The sequence below is a fragment of the Nilaparvata lugens genome, chromosome 1 (genome assembly GCF_014356525.2).
Source record: "Nilaparvata lugens isolate BPH chromosome 1, ASM1435652v1, whole genome shotgun sequence".
Classification (NCBI taxonomy): Eukaryota; Metazoa; Arthropoda; class Insecta; order Hemiptera; family Delphacidae; genus Nilaparvata; species Nilaparvata lugens.
The window spans coordinates 49438616-49460022 of record NC_052504.1 but is presented as its reverse complement, the minus strand read 5'-3'; the positions used below and the strand labels follow the sequence as shown (position 1 = coordinate 49460022).

At 32.7% G+C, this 21407-nt stretch overlaps 1 protein-coding gene across 1 annotated transcript; it reads left to right on the top strand.

Annotated features, from left to right (window-relative positions):
* Positions 1-6437: 6437 nt before the first annotated feature.
* On the top strand, positions 6438-20272 carry LOC120353077 (E3 ubiquitin-protein ligase RNF19A-like). The gene is made up of 6 exons (XM_039435629.1): positions 6438-6651; positions 8450-8600; positions 11131-11290; positions 13152-13346; positions 14740-14888; positions 15836-20272. The coding sequence occupies exons 1-6, from the start codon at positions 6624-6626 to the stop codon at positions 16017-16019; spliced, it is 867 nt and encodes a 288-aa protein (XP_039291563.1). The 5' UTR covers positions 6438-6623; the 3' UTR covers positions 16020-20272.
* The last annotated feature ends 1135 nt before the right edge of the window (positions 20273-21407 follow it).

Genomic DNA, 21407 nt, shown 5'->3' with positions numbered 1-21407 from the left:
ACCCCTAATCACCTATTGGTCTTGTGCAGAACTCTCAAATGTACGCTACTATTTATAGTTGACATAGGCTCTAGTCTGATCCATTTTTGTTTTGATTAATACAATTAAGGAGAGAAAAAAGTCCAAGAACGGCTTAATATCTCATACACAAAGGTAATTTGATGGTGGGTGTGATTGGGGATCCTACTCAAATTGTAAAAACTACTTTACAATGACTTTAAAAATCTGGTCCGCCATCTTGGATCCGCCATATTGAATGCAACTTCATTTTTTCAAATAGGAAGGTGGTCATGCGATACATGATTTCGATAGGGAATTTCAAGAAAAAATGAAATGCGGAAACCGCATATCGATATCTCAAACCTTTTCGAAGATATTCACGTCTTTAATCAATACTATTCAAAGCAGAAAGGAGAGAAAAAGTCCGAGAACGGCTTCATATCTCATACACAAAGGTAATTTGATGGTGGGTGTGGCTTTTTCTCTCCTTTCTGCTTTGAATAGTATTGATTAATAATGTGAATATCTTCTGAACGGTTTGAGATATCGATGTGCGGTTTTCACCATTCTTTTTTCTTGAAATTTCGTATCGAAATCATCTATCGCATAACCACCTTCCTATTTAAAAAATAAAGTTGCATCCAATATGGCGGTTCCAAGATGGCGGACCAGATTTTTGAAGTCTTGGTAAAGTAGTATTTTCAATTTGAGTAGGTTCCCCAATCACACCCACAATCAAATGACTTTTGTGTATGAGATATTAAGCCGTTCTCGGACTTTTCACCCACCCTTGTATATTATTATATATTGGAAATTCCTTTTTTTCTCAAGAATTTTCTCATCCATCAAGATTTTCCCAGCTATGCAATTAAGCACACACTTTTGCTAATCAAACAACCCTAAACTAATAAAATATTCATTCTCTACCATAGTTTGCAAGATTATAAAGAAAATTCACATGATTTGCAAGTTGTGCAATCGATCAAGTGCTTGAACTTGTTGCTTTTTTGCTCAGAATTTTCTCTGAACTGATAAGAGAAATGTTTGAACGGGATGTTATCGGGGATGGTGGAGGTGTGGAAAAGGGGTGAGCCATTGAAGCTGGCATGATTATAGTTAACAATGAAATATGTGAGTTGGTGTGGGGGCGGTTGAGTTTGAAGCGATGAGAGATCTGTTCTGAACTGGCTGAGGGGAGTGGAGTGGAGCGCATAATGACAAGCGCTCTTTTTCGGTTTAATGAAGTGTAACTCCGTCCGCCGCTCTGTAAAGGTCACCCTTTGCAACTTCACTCAATAGACTTGTTCGCCTGTATCATCCGCTCGATTCTACCAGGTCCCAGATATATTGCAACGTTTACGTTTACGAATTATTTACATGTGCTGCAAGCCCTACAGAATGGCAATGGAAGTTTGAAAGAAATTTTTTTTTGAAACGTATTTTAATTGAATTCCATTGTAAATATTGATCGTGGTTTGACATTTTATAAGTGGGCGTGCACGAAGCACGAATTTATCCATAAAAGTTTGATAAAAAAATGCACCCTGAAAATGTATTTTAATTGGATTTTATTGTTGTAAATTTAAAACTTGAGTTGTAATTTCAAAAGGGAATGTGTCCCTAGCAAGAATGTATTGATAGCATGACAATAATTTGATGAAATGAATTATCGTGGAAATATTCGAGCCTCATCACTATTATGATGTTCAAAGGATTTTTTTATAAATTAATGTATTCATTCTATTGTTGTAAATATTAAACCTAGGAAACAGTTCCCCAAACGCCACCATATTCATAGAATGACGAGAAATTCTTTTATGAAAAAACATAGAAAAAAATTGTAAAGAATTTATTTTTGTTATAAAGGAAGCCGTTATTTCCTTTTCATGCAGAACCTCTCCATACACCCTTTGGGTGCAGAGAAAACTACCAATAAAAGCCCATAATAAAAAAAGCGTTGTTTACTCAAATGTTACTCCGATATTATTACTGAGGTGAATGATAAATCTACTTTGAGGAATTTTTATGAATGAAATATATTAATTTTCATGAATAATGTCTCAAAGTCTTTGCAATTGCATTTTTGTTTTATATCCTTACATTTTTATCTTACTCATAATGAAGTCTCCATGACTTCTATGTTTATTCATTTTGTATCATCAATGCTTTTCATGTAATTCAAGTGGATATCACGTTTAAAACTTTCAGCTTTTGGATAAAGTTTACTAACTTGACTACTAACAGATCGTATGTTGAAGAAATGTTCTGCTAGAAAAAATATTCATAGAACAAACTCCAATTAACTTGAATTGGATCCTGTCTACATCTTCCTCTTAAAACACTATACCCTTTTAGGATAAGGTTTTTCTTTTTAATGCTAAAAGCATACCAGGTATAATCTTCTAGAAAATTCTCCTCACTTCGCGCTCTATATTTCCAAGGGAGTTGTAATGCTGTTCCAAATACGGACCTCTCTCACATAAGTAAGCTCGAATTATAAGCCCAAACGGGGAGAGATCAGCTTTTGAGCTTATAAGCTTTGATTAAGCATACTCTTATAAGCTCTGGGAAGTTGGAATTCAGGTGCTGCGGGGAGAGGTAATTCCCAACAGATGGCTTTACAAAAAATTCTCGCATTGCTTTTTCGAATTTGCTGTTCAAATATCCTCTGTTGATGAGATCAACACGAGTAGGTTTTCATAAAGAAATGTATTTCTGAAGAATCCCTGTCTAACAGTGTGGAAAACATTTTTCCACCCTTTATAATAATTCCCATTGCGGTCCTTTTTAGAGGTTGGAAATTTCGTTTGCGGTTCACATGAAAATTTACCTCTAGAATTGTAGAATTAATTTCTAAAATATCGTTGAAGCAACTTTCTTTTTAACACAAACTAAATTTTATGAATTAAGTTTTTAATCTTAATTAATCTCGTTTCTATCAATTTTTATAATCATATCCTTCATACGCCCGCATGGAAAGGGTGTAAAACCTTCATGAGCCACAATTATTCACTTTTTAAGATTTCGAGTCCAAAGTGATTACCTATGTTTTCATAATTTTTTTTTGATACAAAGCATTTTCCAAAACTAAATCTGAATAAAATTAAAACCATTTATCTTTCTTTAAATTAATTGAAGATCATTCATATGTGAAATTGAGACAGAACTAAAAAAACTTGATCTTGAGTTGGCTAATTATTTATTGTACTAGTGTACAATTCAAATGGAGAAAAAATTGTAAGTAAAAGTAAAAACTAACCTCATGTTGTAGATTTTATAGTAGCTAATAAAATAAACAAGATAAATGTAACTCCAGGTTTGATTGATGAATGTATCGATACTATAATACGAATATCATAGAATACTTATACCTCTTATCCTGATCATATTTGTGAAAATAGTCAAATTTGTCCTATCTTCAATCGAAATAACCTGTCTCTTCATACCACATGGCTTATTACTGAAAAGCAAAGTTGGCTTTATCTAGCGTGTTGTTGGTGGCGTGGATTAATCACAATGCTATAACAATAAAGTGAAAACGGCGATGGCTTGATATTGAGAACAAGATAGAAAACGTGGTGGAATTGTTTTTCTTGTGGGTTTAGATTTTGGGTGTTTTGTGAATGCAGGCAAGCATAGGCAGGCAGCGGAGGGAAATTCCTGCAAAGAGAGATAGTGAGTACTGGAGCAGTGCAGGAGAGAGAATTGTACCTGCAGTACTGCACCTGTAATCAATAAAACGTGACTGTCAGTTGGTTGATCAGCAGCATCTGAATCAGCGCAACATCATATGTTGTCACTGTCATCAACGTCAGCTTTGATCGACAATATTATGCTAAATGACGGAAAAATTCATTGATACTATCATACAAAAATGTATATGTTATCAATAATTAATTTTATCTAAAATTAAAAATATAATTATTATTTGTTTCCACACAGCATCTTGAGACAGAATTTACTCTTAATATTGAATAAGGATCAGGCAATTATATGCTTGCTCTTGAAAGAATCAATTGAAATCTAGGATATGTCTAGGGTTACCAGACCGCTGTTTGTCCACTGTTTTTCTGTTTTCCGCGGTGTTTTGACTCTTTTTGGTCAATGTCTGTTTAACCGTGGAAAAAATATGATAATCCTTGCCTGATATTTTTCAATCCGAAATTTACATCTTGATCAAGACATTGTAAAAAAATGCATTGTGGTAATGTAATTGGATGTTAGTTATGAAAGCTATTATTTGATGATCATGCAATATTGTTAAAGTACCATATTAAAATAAATTCTCATTGTAGATTATTATATCAAGATGAAATTGTTTGAGGCTGTGACTAGGGCTGGATACAGTTTCACATCAATGATTGTCACCAGAATACCTGGCAGTGATCAATTTGTGTGGGTCTCATCAAGAGATGCAATCCTACTCTAATGAGGATGTATCATAATGGGCAATATAGATCATCATAGTGAGTTACATAACATCTTACTCACTCAATAGTCATATTATATTATGTGTGTGTTGCAGACTGGTCTAGTGCCATTCATTTTATAATGCTTCCTAGTCAAGGATATTATACTGAATAAATCTTGTGTGAATACATCTTTCAGTAAACTGTCACGTTTCATGCTCAAATTAATGTCTCACTTTGAAGAGAAGCAAGCTACAAGATATAGGCCTTTTTCAACCTTCATTACATGTTATGAAGCTTACAAAGGAGCTCCCTAGACTCTAGACGTTAAGACGTCTTTTGATATCATGTATGACACATGAGTTGAAGTGTACCATACATCTTAACACTTAACCCAGACTAGCAATTCAGGTTCTATGAAAGGATTTGTAATCTCAAACAAGGTTAGATTTGAATCAAGTAGTGTTTTACGCACATATGGAGATATAAATTGAAGCATATCTTTTCAATAAAAAATGTCAAAACTCTATAATGATAAGTACAAAGAAATCGAATCCGATGAAAACAACCATGTTCCCTTTGCGGGAAAAAGCATACGGTACCTAACTTAATTTCTCGTGCAATTATTCTGGAGAATAGTTAGTCTACTTAATTTAAAAAATCAACCTTCTTGAGCTTCCTACAGAATGTTCCGAAACCTCTAAATTTTAGTCTTTTCTTGAGTGTTCTGCAATTTTCGCCAAATCCAGCCGTAGCACAGAAAAAATCATTTACACCTTTCTTAGCTAATGATGTTGATAAGTTGAGCTCAAATTCAATTATCTGTCTTCAATTAGGTCCCAGTTCTAGATTACAAGTTTCAAAAAGGAGTCAAATTTCCGATAAACCCGAAGAGTTTCAGATTTTAGAATTTTATTGACTTAAAATACGAAGTCTGGTTTTTCTTGCCTTGTTCTAGTTTTTAATCTCTTTATTGACTTGTATTTTGAATTCTTTTTTATGGCATTGTTTCTACTCTTCTTCAATATCAATCTGTATTGATTTCATGAATAGATGAATATTATTTTCATAGAAGACAAACCACTTTCTTGGTGTGGGATGCGAATCTCATCATTGTGTGTTGCTTAATCTCAATCTGCATTTTTGTAAATGGGATTCCGATTTATCAAAACTTCACCCGCCTTATACGTCTTGATAGTTCAATGACGAGAACAAGTTGATATTTCTGCAGCAGAATAAGGGCAGTCGACGTTTGTCTCGTGACTGAATTATTTTTTGTAGAATAGAATAGAATGACTGCCTTTATTTTTCAAGAGAGCGAAGCTTGTTGTAGTTATAATAAATATAGATTGATTATATTCATTCATATTCTTATAATAATTTCTTGGTTATGTTCATGATTTTAGACATACAATTAAATTATTTGATCCTCAACTTTATTCAATGAATTCAGTGTTGTCTTATCATCTATTAGTACCAGCTAGCACTAGCAATGATTATACTGTAATTTAATAGTACTAATAATTGTACTACTAGTACCAATAAAAGTACTATTTTAGTACTAATAGTAGCCTACCACTAGTATCTATTAGTACCAATATATTCTCATGATTGCGTGCTTTTCTAAACATATTATTCTAATAATGTCTGGTCTATGTTATGATTTTCGACATTGAAATATTTGATTCCCAACTTTATTCAATGAATTGAGTGTTGTCTTATGGTGATATCTATCTATAGTAGCCTACTAGCTAGTATTAATAGTACCAATAATAATTAATGTACTAGCTGTAATATAAGTATTAGAACAAGCTGGTACCAATAGATGGTAAGACAACACTAATTTCTTAAATAAAGTTGGGAATCAAATATTTTAATTTTATATTTTAAACTTATTGTATATAATAGTACTAATAATTGTACTACTAGTACCAATAATAGTATTATTAGTACTTATAGCGCCTACCAATAGTATTATCTATTAGTACCAATATAGTCTCATGATTGACTTGCTTTTCTGAACGGCTTGTTTGGTGTGTGTTGCAGGTGCTGATCTCGCCGGTGTTGGCAGGCCTGGCGGTGGGCATCGGAGTGCCGATCCTGCTGTTCTACGTGTATGGCGTGGTGCCGGTGTCGCTGTGCCGGTCGGGCGGGTGCGGCGTCTCCACCTCCAGCGCCGGCGTGCGATTCGAGTTCGACGACGAAAACGAAATCATGACAGTCATGGCCAACAAACCTAACGGTGAGTCTCCGACCATCTTATCAAATAGTGTTGCACTCATGAGATATTTACATACAATTCATGCATTGAAGATTCTTATAATACAACCACTATCACTTGCATAAACTACTATCACATGTATCCAATTAGTTATCTATTGAAATTGAATTTAATCTTTATTCATAATTAGAATAAGTTTAGTATTAGCAATTTTGAATGTATAATATAACAATTATGTATATGTTTTGTCAATAAACTCCTCTGGTTGCAATTCATTGGCAATCAGAGAAATTATTCTTCTTCTTAGAAAGTACAAGCAATATACATATAAAAAACTTGAAGAAGGTTCCTCACATGTGCAAAGCCTGTGTGTGAGGAACGAGTTCTCTACAATTCCATATACTTAAATATACAATGATAGATATGATAATGATAAAACACAATTAAAGAACAAAACAATTTCAACCATTAATAAGCACTAAACCATATCATATTACGAAAACAAAAGAAACAGAGCAATAATAATTATTAATTACAATATAATATTTCTTACAGACGTAAAATGATAATAATTAATGTTTTAGGATACTACAAGTAATTAAACCTAAAAGAGACATCCCCTAAAAGAGATAAGAGATTAGTTATCTATCAATGTCAACTGCATTAAATGCTATTTAGAATTGGTGGAGTCTATAATTCAGACTATGTATTCAGATTTTTGAAGCACTCGTGAGATATTCACATCCAATTCATGCTTTGAAGATTTTTATAATACAACCGTTGCATAAACTACTATCACATGTTTCCTATTAGTTATCTTTCAATGTCAATTGCATGAAATGCTGTATGTAGAATTGGCGAAGTCTATAATTCATACTATGTATTCGGATTTCAAAGCACTCGTGAGATATTCTTATCCAATTCATGCTTTTATGACGAGATAATATTCACATCCAATTCATGCTTTGAAGACTCTTATAATACAACATTTGCATAAACTATAATCACATGTATCCGATTAAAAACAACTATCAATATCAATCATATTATATTTTAATCTTTGTTATCCTATTTTATTAAGCGAGCAATTTCTGTATTTTTATATCTGGTTATTTATTTATATTTATATCTGGTTATTTATGTTCAACGGATTTCGAAAACGGCTCTAACGATTTTCACGTAATTTGGAACATAGTAGGTTTATGATATAAAAATTCGATTGCATTAGGTCTCATCCTTGGGAAAACTCGCTGAACGACATTAAAACGATAATTCATCCTTTGAAAAACAGATGATAATTTCGTCGTCTGTCGATAACAGAATATGCATGTGCCTGTGTGGGAGATCAGCTGTGTAATCAATTAGCTTACCGTATCTCGCGAGAAATCTAGAAATTTTAATTGACTCGATCAAAATAAACTGATTTGTTGACATGAGATGGTATATATCATAATATTCAAAGTAAATCATTATTTTACAGTTCTAAGTGATTAGTGAGTGTTATTTTGTTATTCAATTTGGTATGTAAACAATCTAAATTAGGACTTTCATGTTTTCAAATATTTGGACTAAAAATTTGACCTGAATTCAAGTGTATGGAACATAACCTACTTTTTAGAATAGTTATAGTGTATAAATCAAAATTCGGGGAAGAAACAGTTTTGGGCTGTGCCTGTTAGTCCTTTCCCAATCATTTTAAAGAATTGAGTTCTGTTTATCAATAAATAAATAACGAGCGAAGCTCGGTGCCCCGATATTTGTGTGTAAATTGATGAAATTGCCATTATTGTGTAGTGTTTTATGGTGTGTTTTGTGGCAGATGGTGACACAGTGAGCCACCCGGGAGGCAACCCGAGCATAGGGGAGGTGTCGCTGTCGCTGGGCAGTGGCAGTCAGCTGGGCGAGAGGGACGCCGATCGCGAATCCGCCAGTCTGGCCGGCCTCACCGGAAGCATAGCTGGTGCAAACAGGTCAGTGCCAGTACCACCATCGACATCACAGATAGCATCCCATGGTATAGGTCGTTTATGTTCCAAATTTCAAGCCGATTACTGTCGACTGCTGTCTTATTACTGTTTTAGCCGGGTGAGAGTGAAAGAACGGCACAGTACTAGCTTCTGGTTCTATACTAGCTTCAGTATAGCTTCACGATAAAGAACTACTGTAATGAGGTCCACGTTATAATGGCAGTGGAGAAAGATTGGAGAGCAACGTTGCCGATCCTCAGTCTTGTCAATGCCTTCTATAGACGGTAGCTGATACAGGTTTATTGATGTAATATTAACTGTTCATTCTCATTTAAAATGATCAATTATATTCTAAGCAAGAAATTATATTTTTCAATAATTCAATAAACACTTTCCATAATTAAGATGAAATATAATTAATTTTTAATTCTACACTGTTAAAAGACGATCTGGCAACAGAGCAAAGCGAGAAAGAGATAGCACTATCCGCTTTGATCAATGATAGACAAGGATAGCAATACCATTGGTAATCAAACACTGCCATTATAACGTGGACCTCACTGTAGGACTATATCGGCTTGAGTTAACAGTGAAATTGAAAGCATAAACGTCCTATACCATGGGATATCTTCTCATGCTATCTTTTCTGTTTGGTGCCACAGACAAAGTGTTACATTTTAACATTTATATTATATGGCGTGATAAGCATGGGACACTGGGCATATTCCAAATCAAAATTCTATTTATACAATTCACAATATTTACAATGATAAGTAATACGAAAATATGGATCGAATAAGGAAATATGTTGGAAGAGATTTGGAAGGTTTGCGAGAGGATGACTGGAGAGATAAGGAGCGATGGCGGAGGGGGTGCGAGAAGCCACTCTAAGTTGCAAAAAAGTAACAAGATAACAAAATCAAACAGCTTAGTGAGATGCAAAATAATAAGCTACTAATTATTAACTAATAACTCCCAGCCGGAGCGCGGAGGCTGCTAAACCATCCTACTGGGGGTGCAGGGGGCGAAGCCCCCTGCCGAGCGCGAAAGCGCGAGTAACTATTATACAAAAGACAATAATGCATTCAGTCGATCTTCAATTTTTAAGTATCAGTATTTTATCTATTTTTCTCATATTATAAATATCATATTTCCAAAAAAATGTGTACCAGGACAAAATTTGTGAATCAGTAGTCTAATAATAAATTTCACTTGCTGAAAGTACAATACTCTATTTCGTCTGCAAGTAGTGTGAATATCACTTGATTTATCAATTCCTGGAGAAGTGGAGAATGGATTTTGCAACTTAGCTATTTTTCTGAGGCCGGTGCATTCGAAAATATCCAAAGTCGACTAGGGATTTTATATAAGTCATCCAATATCCCAAAAACAAAACCACAAATGTTTTTCTTCAGATCAAATAGCAGAAATAGAAGCCAGCCAGCTGCACTGGTATCTCCAAAAAATAATAGATTTAAATAGGCTGTTTAGGCACAAGACCGATGTATGTTTCGTATTTCGTAAAATACAGCAGATGCCGTGAACCTGAAAAAATTACATCTAAACCTGGGGTTTCGTTTGTGTGTAAATGCTGTCATCGACCACGTCAGGGTGAGGATCTCAGATTGGGTAGATTTCAATTTGTCTAAATAACCCTATGTAAAAGATTGTCTGTAAAAGATTATGTTCAATTATGTTTTAATGGGGGAGGTTGAGTTTATACGTTTTTATACTTTTGAATAGCAGTATGTTGATATTATTAGAAATGTTCGATTCTTGAATAATAAACACAAATAATGAAATGTTATTTGATCAGCTGTTTTAGCACATTTTAAATTTGGACAGTATGAATGTCAACAATGCATGTCGTCGTCGACTGCGGAAATTTACGCACAAACGAAAATGTACGCTTAACTAGATTATTTGTAAAATCGGCTTCACACGAAACGGCAAATCCCGAGAACGGCTTCAAGAAAAAGGAGTTTTTATAGCTCTTCACATTGCAATATACCAATATGTGAATCCTCCCATAAAGAACCATTGATATCATTTTCTTGCAGTCTGCCAATGTTTGAATATTCTCATCCCATAATAAATTATTATATTTCTACTCAACATAACAGAAGAACAAAAATTGATTGGAAAGCAGGACTCTACTATCGAGTAACAGTAACTAACTATAACAGTAACTGCAAATCGAATATTATAAATTTGAATAATTTATTGCAAAACAATCACAAAAGATTAAATTGGAAATTGTACATATATACAATTTTTTAAAATACAATAAATTCAGAAGTCGATCTTCAATTTTTAAGTATCAGTGTCTAAATTACATCCAGTTCACATTTTATCTATTATTCTTATATTATAAATATATTTTCAAAAAAATGTGTCTAAATTAGATCCATTTCACATTTTATCTATTCTACTTATGCTATAAATATTATATTTTCAAAAAAAAAAAATTGTTAGAGATTATCTTTCTCTATTCCTATTTCGTTGTACTTGACCGAATTTGTTGGTGATTCAGACTGGACGTGCAAGCAGAGGTGGCGTCGAGTCAGCGACTGAGCATGAGCAGTGAGACGGCGTCGGCGACCACCTCGCTCTCTCTCTCCGAGGACAAGTCACTGGCCGACGATGGAGCAGCCTCTACTCGTGCCCTCGCCGGATCTGTCCTTAACTTCAAGGTAAATAGAAAAGGTTTTTCAATTCAAAATGATCTATTTCGTTTGAAAATATATACAGTATATTATATTATATTTACATGCGGGGAAGGTTGGGATAGGGTCAACATGCATGTTTTGTCATCAGCGAGAGGCTTTCAACATAAAATAAACAACCAATAACTTTAAATAAACCACTGGAAAATTACAAATAATTATTATTATAGAAATAAAATTCAACCTCAGATAGAGAAGAAGAAATAAACATCAAAAAATCGGAGGTACGAAAACCTGGTATCAAAAAATTTAGCTCGAAGCCTTTTGCTGTTAAGACACAACAATGTATGGCCACTTGTGTATCGTGCTTGTCCTGCCGTTAGTGGTCTGCCTAATACATGAACAAACCTTCAAAGTCAATCTATCTGACCATTCAGTTTCTCATTTCAAGATGACAGTTTAGAAGTTGAATACAGTTTACTTAATATCATATTCCATATTCACGTTATATTAAACTATTTGAAACTAAAGAAACGCCCAGAGAAAAAGGAAAAGTACAAATAATAGACACCATATTATTATACGTTTCGTTCGCTGGTTACATTCATGTTTCAACCTCACATAAAAATGGTCTTATCCTTTTGATTTACCTTGCTCTGGTTAGCCACTTACATGATGTTTTAACGGATATTTACGATTGACAGGTGATCAGATTTTGATTGCACACCTGCGTTGGAAGCTAATAGCACTAACCATCAGGTTTTCAACTGTTTCACTGTCGATAATGTCAGAGGAAACGTTTTGAAATTAATTTTAATTGAATGATATTCTTAAGAAGAGAATTACATTGTATAATATCAAAATTGTATAGAGAAGGTTCCTCACACGATTACGTTACACTAGTGGATGGCGTTAGTATACTAACATCTACTGTTTCCTCTCAACATAAACTTTTATATTGAAAAGTTGATGATCTGTACAGGTCAAATCAATGGTTGGGAAAGGATTTACACAAAACTGTTTCTCTTGCGAATTTTCCTATTTACAGAATATCAACACGCATGCAGCTGTAGTGAAATTCACTTTCAACTGTCAGCATTGTTTGAACGTGAAACATTGATATATTTTATAAAAGAATACTGATAGTTTAAATTGAATTTCACTGTCTGACCGTATCATCACTGTATTAATTACTATAGTGTAGTTTGTAGCCTAATTGAAAGTGGAATAACTCTACATCAGTGGCGGCTGGTGTAAAAATAGTTAAGAGGTTGCAAATATCAATCCTAACTTTCATAGTGAATAAGAAAGCAATAAATACGGATTATTGAATAGTCATTACATAGAACTTGAATTATATCATTTTTTCAACAAAATTCCAAGTCACTGTAAGAGATAACAAGGAAATGAATAAGTTACAAGATTCAAACAATACATTAGAAATAGAAAGTCCTGATATTATAAGCCTGGGAATACAATAGCACAAATATATTTTTTTACTGCCGCTTGTACTTAAGCGCTCACGATTCTATGCGAACGCAAATTCTATGCGTTCTTTCTTCGGACCGCGCAAATTCGAAATGTTGGACTATCTGTTCTGGCTTTTTGCTGTACGAATTTTGCCGGAATTAAGAAAATAATTTTACCATCAAATTGAGGTTTTATTAGGATGTTTTAAAAGAGGAAAGTCTCTTTCTATTGTCTGATTTGTTGGGGGTTGTGCAACCTTAAGAGGAGCAGCCACTACTCTACATTGGTCAATTTATTAGGGAAAATTTAGGAACAGAAGAAGTTTTGTACCAGTTTTTATTGCAATATTGTTACGTTTGTAACTTGAATGATGTATAATAAGATGTATAACAATAAATTGTAATAATTGTTTGAGCAGATAGACAACGGCTCACTTTCCAACTACCGCACAGCGACGGGGAGCAGCAGCACAGAGGGGGGAGGGGCTACCCCCACCCCATGCGCAGGAGACTTGCGCAATGATCCACTCGAGGCATCACTCAGCTCACTCGAGGAACTCGCCTCAGGACTCATGCGTCGAGTGGCGAGGAGGCGCTTGCCGCTTGATAGACAGGTCAGCCAGAATGCTTTACAATTATTATAGAATAATAAATTATAAAATATACTGTATTAAGTAGTGAAATTTACCTTATAAGGTCAGCTTCGATTAACATTGATTTGCCAACCTTGTCCCACTTTAGACAAAGCTTATAGCTCTATTTTATTATTCTACCTTCGCAAAATTGCTAGCTTGTTTTTACTTTCCTTGCCCTACTACCATAGGTAAGGAAAGTATTGCTTTCCAAAAAAAATTAAGGTACCCAAATTTCAAGTTTTCTATACGTTTCAAGGTCCCCTGAGTCCAAAAACATGATTTTTGGGTGTTGGTCTGTGTGGTGTGTGTATGTGTGTATGTCTGTGAACACGATAACTCCATTCCTAATTAACCGATTGACTTGAAATTTTAAACTTAAGGTCCTTATACAATGAGGACCCGACAATAAGAAATTCAATAAAATTCAATTCAAGATGGCGGAAAAAATGGCGGATAATTACTGAAAAACCAGTTTTTCACGATTTTCTCAAAAACGGCTCTAACGATTTTCTTTAAATTCATACCATGGATAGCTATTATAAGCCCTATCAACTGACATGAGTCTCATTTCTAGGAAAATTGCAGGAGCTGCGTAATATTCTCGAGAAAAATGGCGGATAATTACTGAAAAACCAGTTTTTCACGATTTTCTCAAAAATTACTTGACTAATTTATTCAAATTCATACTCTGTATAGTTATTTGTCAGCTCCATCAACTGGCATGAGTCTCCTTTTTGGGAAACTAATGGGGGGTTCACCCCATCCTTGAGAAATGGACTTTGTAACCTCCTTCTCGTGCATGAGGTAGGTAGGTAGAGCAGTCTATGAAAATAACACATAGTCGAGACATTTCATCTGTAGAACAGCTGTTTTGACGACTTTTAAAAAATCATCGGATTTCACAATTTACACAAAGGAAAAAGTACTCTGAAAACAATTTATTATATACACACATATACAGTAGTCTGATCGTAGTTTCAAATAATTATGTTGCCGCCAATCGTCATTATGTTATTTCTCTAAATTATTGTCGTTTAAGAATGAGGCTCCCAGTTCAATGAGCAAGGAAAGTTGTGTGAGTGTACCACACCAGATTTTTAGATCATGTGGAAATATAATGAATTACCAAAATAAAAAATATTTATATTATTATTAATAGTCTATTATTATGAAAATAATGTATAAATTTTTACAATAATCATAATAAATATATTTTTATGACAAATAAAATATACTTGATCATTATTAACAAGAATGAACAATTCATATTGTATCAGATAATGAGAAAACTTTTATCAAAGTTATAAACAAGAAACATTGTTATTAGCAGATATATTATCTTGAAATTTATCAATTATTTTTAAATTTGCAGACAAGTGATAGCGGTGACGAGGTTGGACTGGAGAGAGTTCGATTTGACGATAATGTCAGTTTCATAGACGCCGAAAGAGGACACTGCAAATCTTCCAGAAAGCATAATAGCAGTTCTGAGCCCAGTGCTAGTGGAGCTAATTCATCAAGGTTCGTAGTGCAAGTACAATAGATCCATCACATTGTCAAATTTGAAAAACAAATAATTTTAGAGAATATGGGCTACGGGGAGCGATATTGGATCAGAGAGGTTGGAGAGGAGGAGGTTGGTATAGATTGGCCTACCTAAGACCGCTATGATCCCTCTCTGTCCTCTCTGTGTGTTCAGGCCCTCACTTATATTAGGAACCACTGATTTAAATAACTAACAGAAGAAACAACTGATCTTAAATAACAAACAGAAGAAACCAATGATTGAGGCAGCAGTGTCCTGTTTAATTTTTTGGTGGTTTTTAATACGTCTTTGATTTTAATTATAACGTCTTTGTTTTTAATATACGTGTGTATTCTCAACTTACTGCCAACCTAACAAAGTGACAGCACGTAAATCTTGTTTGGAATCATCCTCAACTTACTATCAACCTTACAGAGTTAGAAGAGGTTTGACAAAGTTTTCTTAGAAACCATTTTCTCATAATGTCTATATCTCTATATAGGTCGTGATTTCCTTCCCCATAATAAGTAATATTGATTCAGTGTACAAGTCCTCAGTTATGTCTGTTGAAGGTGTTAGAACCATATTATGACTGTCACTTTTATGCCGGCGCCACACTCTTGCCGATTGCGTACAAATGACGACGAGCGCGAGAGTGTGGATGACTACTATGCTACCAGTTGCCTTCACTTGCTTTCGCTCCGATTTTTGAGGAGACGAGACGAGCAAAGGCAAGCCAAGCGAGGGCGAGTGGCTTCCTATCACTAATCTTAATGGGCTGGTTGTCTCCTGTTCACATTGTGAAATGGATGGCGAGCCGCTCATGTTGACCATTTGGCAAGCGACTTGGCAAGAGTGTGGACTAAACATTAGAACGACAATCAATTGCTCGTTTGTTGAGTCAGTGACAGTTGATTGTAACATGGCATCGATTTGATTGCAGGACTGTCTCTTCATTACGCTCGCTGTTCTTTCATCAGCTGGCCGAATCGCGCTCCAATGCCGGAAGTAATCAGGCGGCTGACATCATCACTTCCGGAGCACCGGCCACTTCCGGTCTGCCCGCCATCCTGGAACCCAGCTCGCTGTCAGCCGATGCAGTCGTCATATCTATTCCGCAGGCCTGATTCCACCCCCGCCCCGTGTCCATCACGCTGCGTATGCCCGCCAAACCCAAGTTGGGCTTCGGAAATTGAAATTTCATCACCACTTATTATTACTGTATACATAGTGAGATTCACTTGCAACTATCAGCATGGATTGAATGAACGCGTCGGTGTTATTCATGAAACAAATTCTATCAGTAAAGTGAATCTTACTATAACAATATACGGGGTTGGAATTTTCATTCTGTGCAGCAGTGAAGCAGTGATATTGGGGCAGATAAATACGTCAGACATTCTATATTACAGTTTAAGTTAATGAATGCTTTCTATTCTAAATAATATTATGTCATCATAAACAAAATGTCAGGACATTTCATATAGGAAGTATATGAATGATTTAATATCATTATAAATAGGACATGATTCTCATTTTGTGAAGCAGTGAAGATGACATTATGATGGCATATGTGTCACACATTTTTCTTCGAAAGCTGATGAACGTTTAAATATCATATTAACATGATTATAGTGCTGGGCAAAAATACAGAACACCGTAAATCATTATTCGATTAATGAAAGTTGATAAATGCTTTGAATATTATTAACAATTTTACTATTCAAGAAAAATTAACTTGCTTGTTGTGAAGCAGTGAACGTGAGTGATATTGAGGCAGATCATTTAATACATTTCATATTGATGTTGATGAACGCTATTGATATTAGAACGCTATTACAATATGGGACGTTATTTTCTCAACTTCATCACTGAAAATTGGTCTACTTTTGTATAGGTTTCTCCAGTCTTATGTTGCATGTAATTTTGTCAAAATTTATATTTATATTAGTATATTTTGTTTTCAACTATCAAATTATCCTCTATCAAACGTTTCGTCTTACGTAGTTCGTTTCGAATTATTTTTCTGATAAGTTCTATTCATTATTGTAGGCAACATTTGACTTATAAACTACCAGAATATTTTTCGAATGTATATGCAGTGTTTTCTTAGTTGGACTCTTATTAAAAACAGGATATTATTCAAGAATCGTTGATCTTCTAACTATATCTTTATAATTCAGTATCTCACCGAATTCATGTTATGACTTCATACTTTGCAGAGAATTTATTGTCATAATATCTATACCTGTGATATACTTATATACCTCCCCCTCCTATATCTCCCCAATGCTCCCCCTCCTTAGCAAACAATACATGTCTAATTAATATTTAATCAATGTCAAGCACAGATTTCCAAACGCTTTATCAAGACTAATAATAGATAATTAATTGCATGTTAATATTATATAAAATAAATTTAAACGCGTGAAAATAAAAATTCTACGAAGTACTTCTAATAAATATTATAAATACAACTAAGCTTTTCTTAATGTATCGTTGATATGATTATTGTCAAAAGACTGTGATGTATATTTCTATTGAAACTTGTAAGTTTGAGTGTATTCATAACAGATCATGCTCAGCTGTCTATTATCTGTAGTTCTGCAGTTAAAAAAATGATATATAACCTATTCAACTTAATTATTATACCTATTTATTAATATGTATTTAATTAATATAAAATATTAAAATCACATGTATTGCTACATTCATTATCATCTTATCATTCATGATTCAAATAAGCGATACAGTCAATTTAAAAGTTACCATGGAGTTAAATCAGACTAATTAAGTTTAATTGTATTTGAATTATGATTTACAACTGTATTAATGATCATACTCTTGCACTGTCCTAGACAATGAATTGAGAAAGACTAGAAATTGCCAAATACTATAATATACTTCTAGTCTTCAAACAATGCTGTTGAATGTTCATTTTATTTTCACATTTCTACTCAAATTTCTACAGTTTTTAAAGTGAAGTTTTTATTCTTATAATGATACTTCCATTTTTATAAATCTATATTATTATCGATTTATCGTGGAGTTCACTACAAAGAAGGTAGATTAGTAGGCTATGGCAGATCATTTTGTCAAATACCGTACTGCCATTCATTTCATTAATTGAATAACAGTCACACGTGATTGTGTTACGTAATTTTATTATTTTATAAATGCCAGTTCAATATGTGAGAGAATATTATTATAAAAGCTAATCCTTGACATTCAGTCTTAAGCTAATTTATTATTTTCATCATTCTAAACAGAAAACTGTATTTAGTACAATTTTCATGGTAATTTCATAGCAAAATACTTGTTTTTAGAAAAAGAATTAAATGATAAATTATATTTCAATGTTTTTCCTGCATGAAGAATGACTTTTCATCTTTCAACATGAAACCTTTTAACGAAAATAATTTATTATTTCGTTTTGTACTAAAAATGTAAGGAAAGTTGTAAACCCTTAAAACGCATGATTTATATTGATAATGAAAGTTTTATTTTTCTATCAAATATAAAAATTATTAAACATGATAATAATAATACTGTAACAATATTACCCATCTTTAATCAGTTAGGTAACAATTGATCGATTCATGACTATTGTAGGTAAGGTAGGTACTGACCTCTTTGATAAAAATTATTCGTGGGAAAATAGATGTCATATTTAATTCAATGTTTTGTAAAATTTTTGGGAATACAAAAACTGTAGACTCGAGATATACTTTACTTTTCTTGAATAGGAATAATAATTAATATCCATGTTGCATGAATTTCCATGTACATACCATACCCTTGAAATATGTTTATGATAAATCAATTTAAAAAACCGTTAATTTCAAATAATTGAATATTCTAAATAAATTTTTAAATTCTAAAATTTCAGCATTCTTAGAAACAGAAAATTGAATGAATTTGATTAACCCGATTTGACGTTCTTTCCACATACCTACGAGATAAACATTAGGTACAGTAACGTTTCTTATGATGATGAGAAATAAACTTCAATTTCATGTATGCTTCATCCAATTTCATAAAAAACAATTTTTAAATCATAATAATTATTACTGTAATAAATCTAAAATTGTCAAAACAATTTTTTTTTATTTGAAAAGAATAAATACATAAATTATTATTTATGACGTTTAGAGAATTATAAATTTTTCATTGGACTCTAAAAATACAGTGGTGGGCGCTAAATAATATGTTTTTAAAGTAAGTTATTGATTTTTCAAATTCCAAACTGATAAATACTAAGTTGGATAATATAGCAATACTTTGTCGTTATATGCAAGAATGACTTGTTCCTACCTTTTCTGTCCTAAATATTATTTAGACTGAATTTTAGTCGTTATTTTCTCCACATACGGCTCTACAAAGCAACTTTATCGATAATGCCTATCAAATAACATATTTACCCTTTCCTCTACAAATGTATTTATTCATACTAGAAACATCCTATTTATTGTAATGAATATGACGGAGATTTTTGTCTTTGTTTAATTTGACAAGTCTATTGATGGCTAACTAGACTGTAAATTAAGACGTTATTGTAATAAGCTTTATTTTATCTGTAAATCGTGATTTGAGACTTGAATTGTTATAAAAATGACGACTAATCGAAGGAGAAAGACATTTTGACTAAGAACGCATTACTTGTCTGTTTTTAGATAGGTTTTCAGCTATAAAGTTACCTATTTTTGGACAGTTATTAGAATACTTGTGTTCATTTTAGCATTTTGCGTGTTATTAAAATTCATATTGTTATTCATGTAGTCGGTGTACATCTCATACTCTGGAAAACTAAATGATGTTACGATTGTAAAAAATTGAATGTAAGTTTACTCAATATTCTGTAGAGAACGTAACTCCAATGACTGATTTGACCGTTTAATATTATTGACTTACCTGTACAACTGGCAAAATAGTAGTTCACACCAATTAACAACCCAGATAAGTTCAGTATTTATTCACGAATAGTTTATTATTATTTTTTAAAGATTTCTCAATCAAAATTTTGAAATATCATCAAAATTGAAGAATGGAACCATCAAAATCAATTACTATTTATGAAAAATTGTCATATTATGTCATGTATTACGCTTAACCAATATTGATCAAGCTATTAAAATTGAGAAGCTTTATATATATAATGTTTCGAACAAAATTTCTACTTTCATGAAAGTCATCTAAGCATCCCAATATAAATAAAATTTTACTTTTTGATTTGTGATGAACAGCATGTACTATGAATCTCACAAAATGTAAAAGTATGTAAGTTATGTTTGTAAATTATTATCGTTCTACATCATCAATCTAATTTTGTAAATATATCAATTGTAATTTATATTTTTCCTTCATTAAATTTTTGAATAGATCTACAGTTTTTTATTTGAATACATACCGTTACTAAATTTATGAAAAGTTTGTTGAAACTGTCAGCCTTTCCTTATAATAACATTAATTTTCGCATTAAACCAATAATTAGAGAAATTCAGGTTAAAAAAATAAAAATTGGACTAGATTTGTATTGAAGCGTTTATTAATGACAATGAAATATGTATTCTTATTTTAAAATTGATATAGATAGTAGGTCTATAAGTAATAATATTGCAAATCAATTGAATCCTTATTAAAAAGACTCATGTGATGTAGATTGTGCATATTCAAATTTTCACTGGTAACTTTACGTGTTATTATAATTCGTATTTTTATTAGATGCTTAACTTACTCATAAATTTACAGTTCTCTTCACATTTTACAACTCACTTACCCTCCCTAATTAATATCAGAGACAAATCAACCTAATAATCTACAGCTTCATTTAAAACTTCAAATAATCTTGTGCAGACAAAGTAAAACTATATATTTGTATTATAAACTCTTCTAGATTCTCCAATTTATCTTCTAACACTTCGATAAAAGACAAACCACAGTTTGAAATCAGTTATCTGATTTAAACTCTATAAATAAATATTAATTGATTAGACTTTTATGTTGTGATCACTATATAGTATGGAATTTATTTTCTCAGTAATGTTCTGCTCAAAAGTTAAAATTATTGAGTGTGCTATTTTGTAAATCCACTATTTTTACATTATAATATTCTAGATTCGATTTTTGAATCTTCTAAGATGATGACTAGACTATGTGATGTGTCAAGCAGGGCCAAATAAGTTGTCAACACAATCTAATCTAATTAGCTTCACCTAAATCGAATTAAACTGTTCAAAATTATCCAGAATGAAATTGCACTAGAATCACCAAGTAAGTTGTGCCTGCTGCTATAGCCTGAAATTGAAAATGGAATATGCACAGTTATAATACTTTATATTGGAAACGATATTTCAACATTTTAATTTTTAATATCTAATACTAATTCTAAAATGAATATAAGCCATAGAACACATTTTGAATTAAAAAAGAATGCTACATTAGTATAATTTGTTCAAAACTTTATATTCTATTGAAAAACACTGATTGTAAAGTCTATTCAGTTTGATTTGAAACCA

Excerpts from the sequence above, each read along its gene's own strand:
- LOC120353077 (XM_039435629.1), top strand. The coding sequence starts at position 6,624 with ATGACAGTCATGGCCAACAAACCTAACG. Across the intron at positions 11,291-13,151 it reads GATCTGTCCTTAACTTCAAG|ATAGACAACGGCTCACTTTC; the intron begins GTAAATAGAAAA and ends TTGTTTGAGCAG. Across the intron at positions 13,347-14,739 it reads GCTTGCCGCTTGATAGACAG|ACAAGTGATAGCGGTGACGA; the intron begins GTCAGCCAGAAT and ends TTAAATTTGCAG.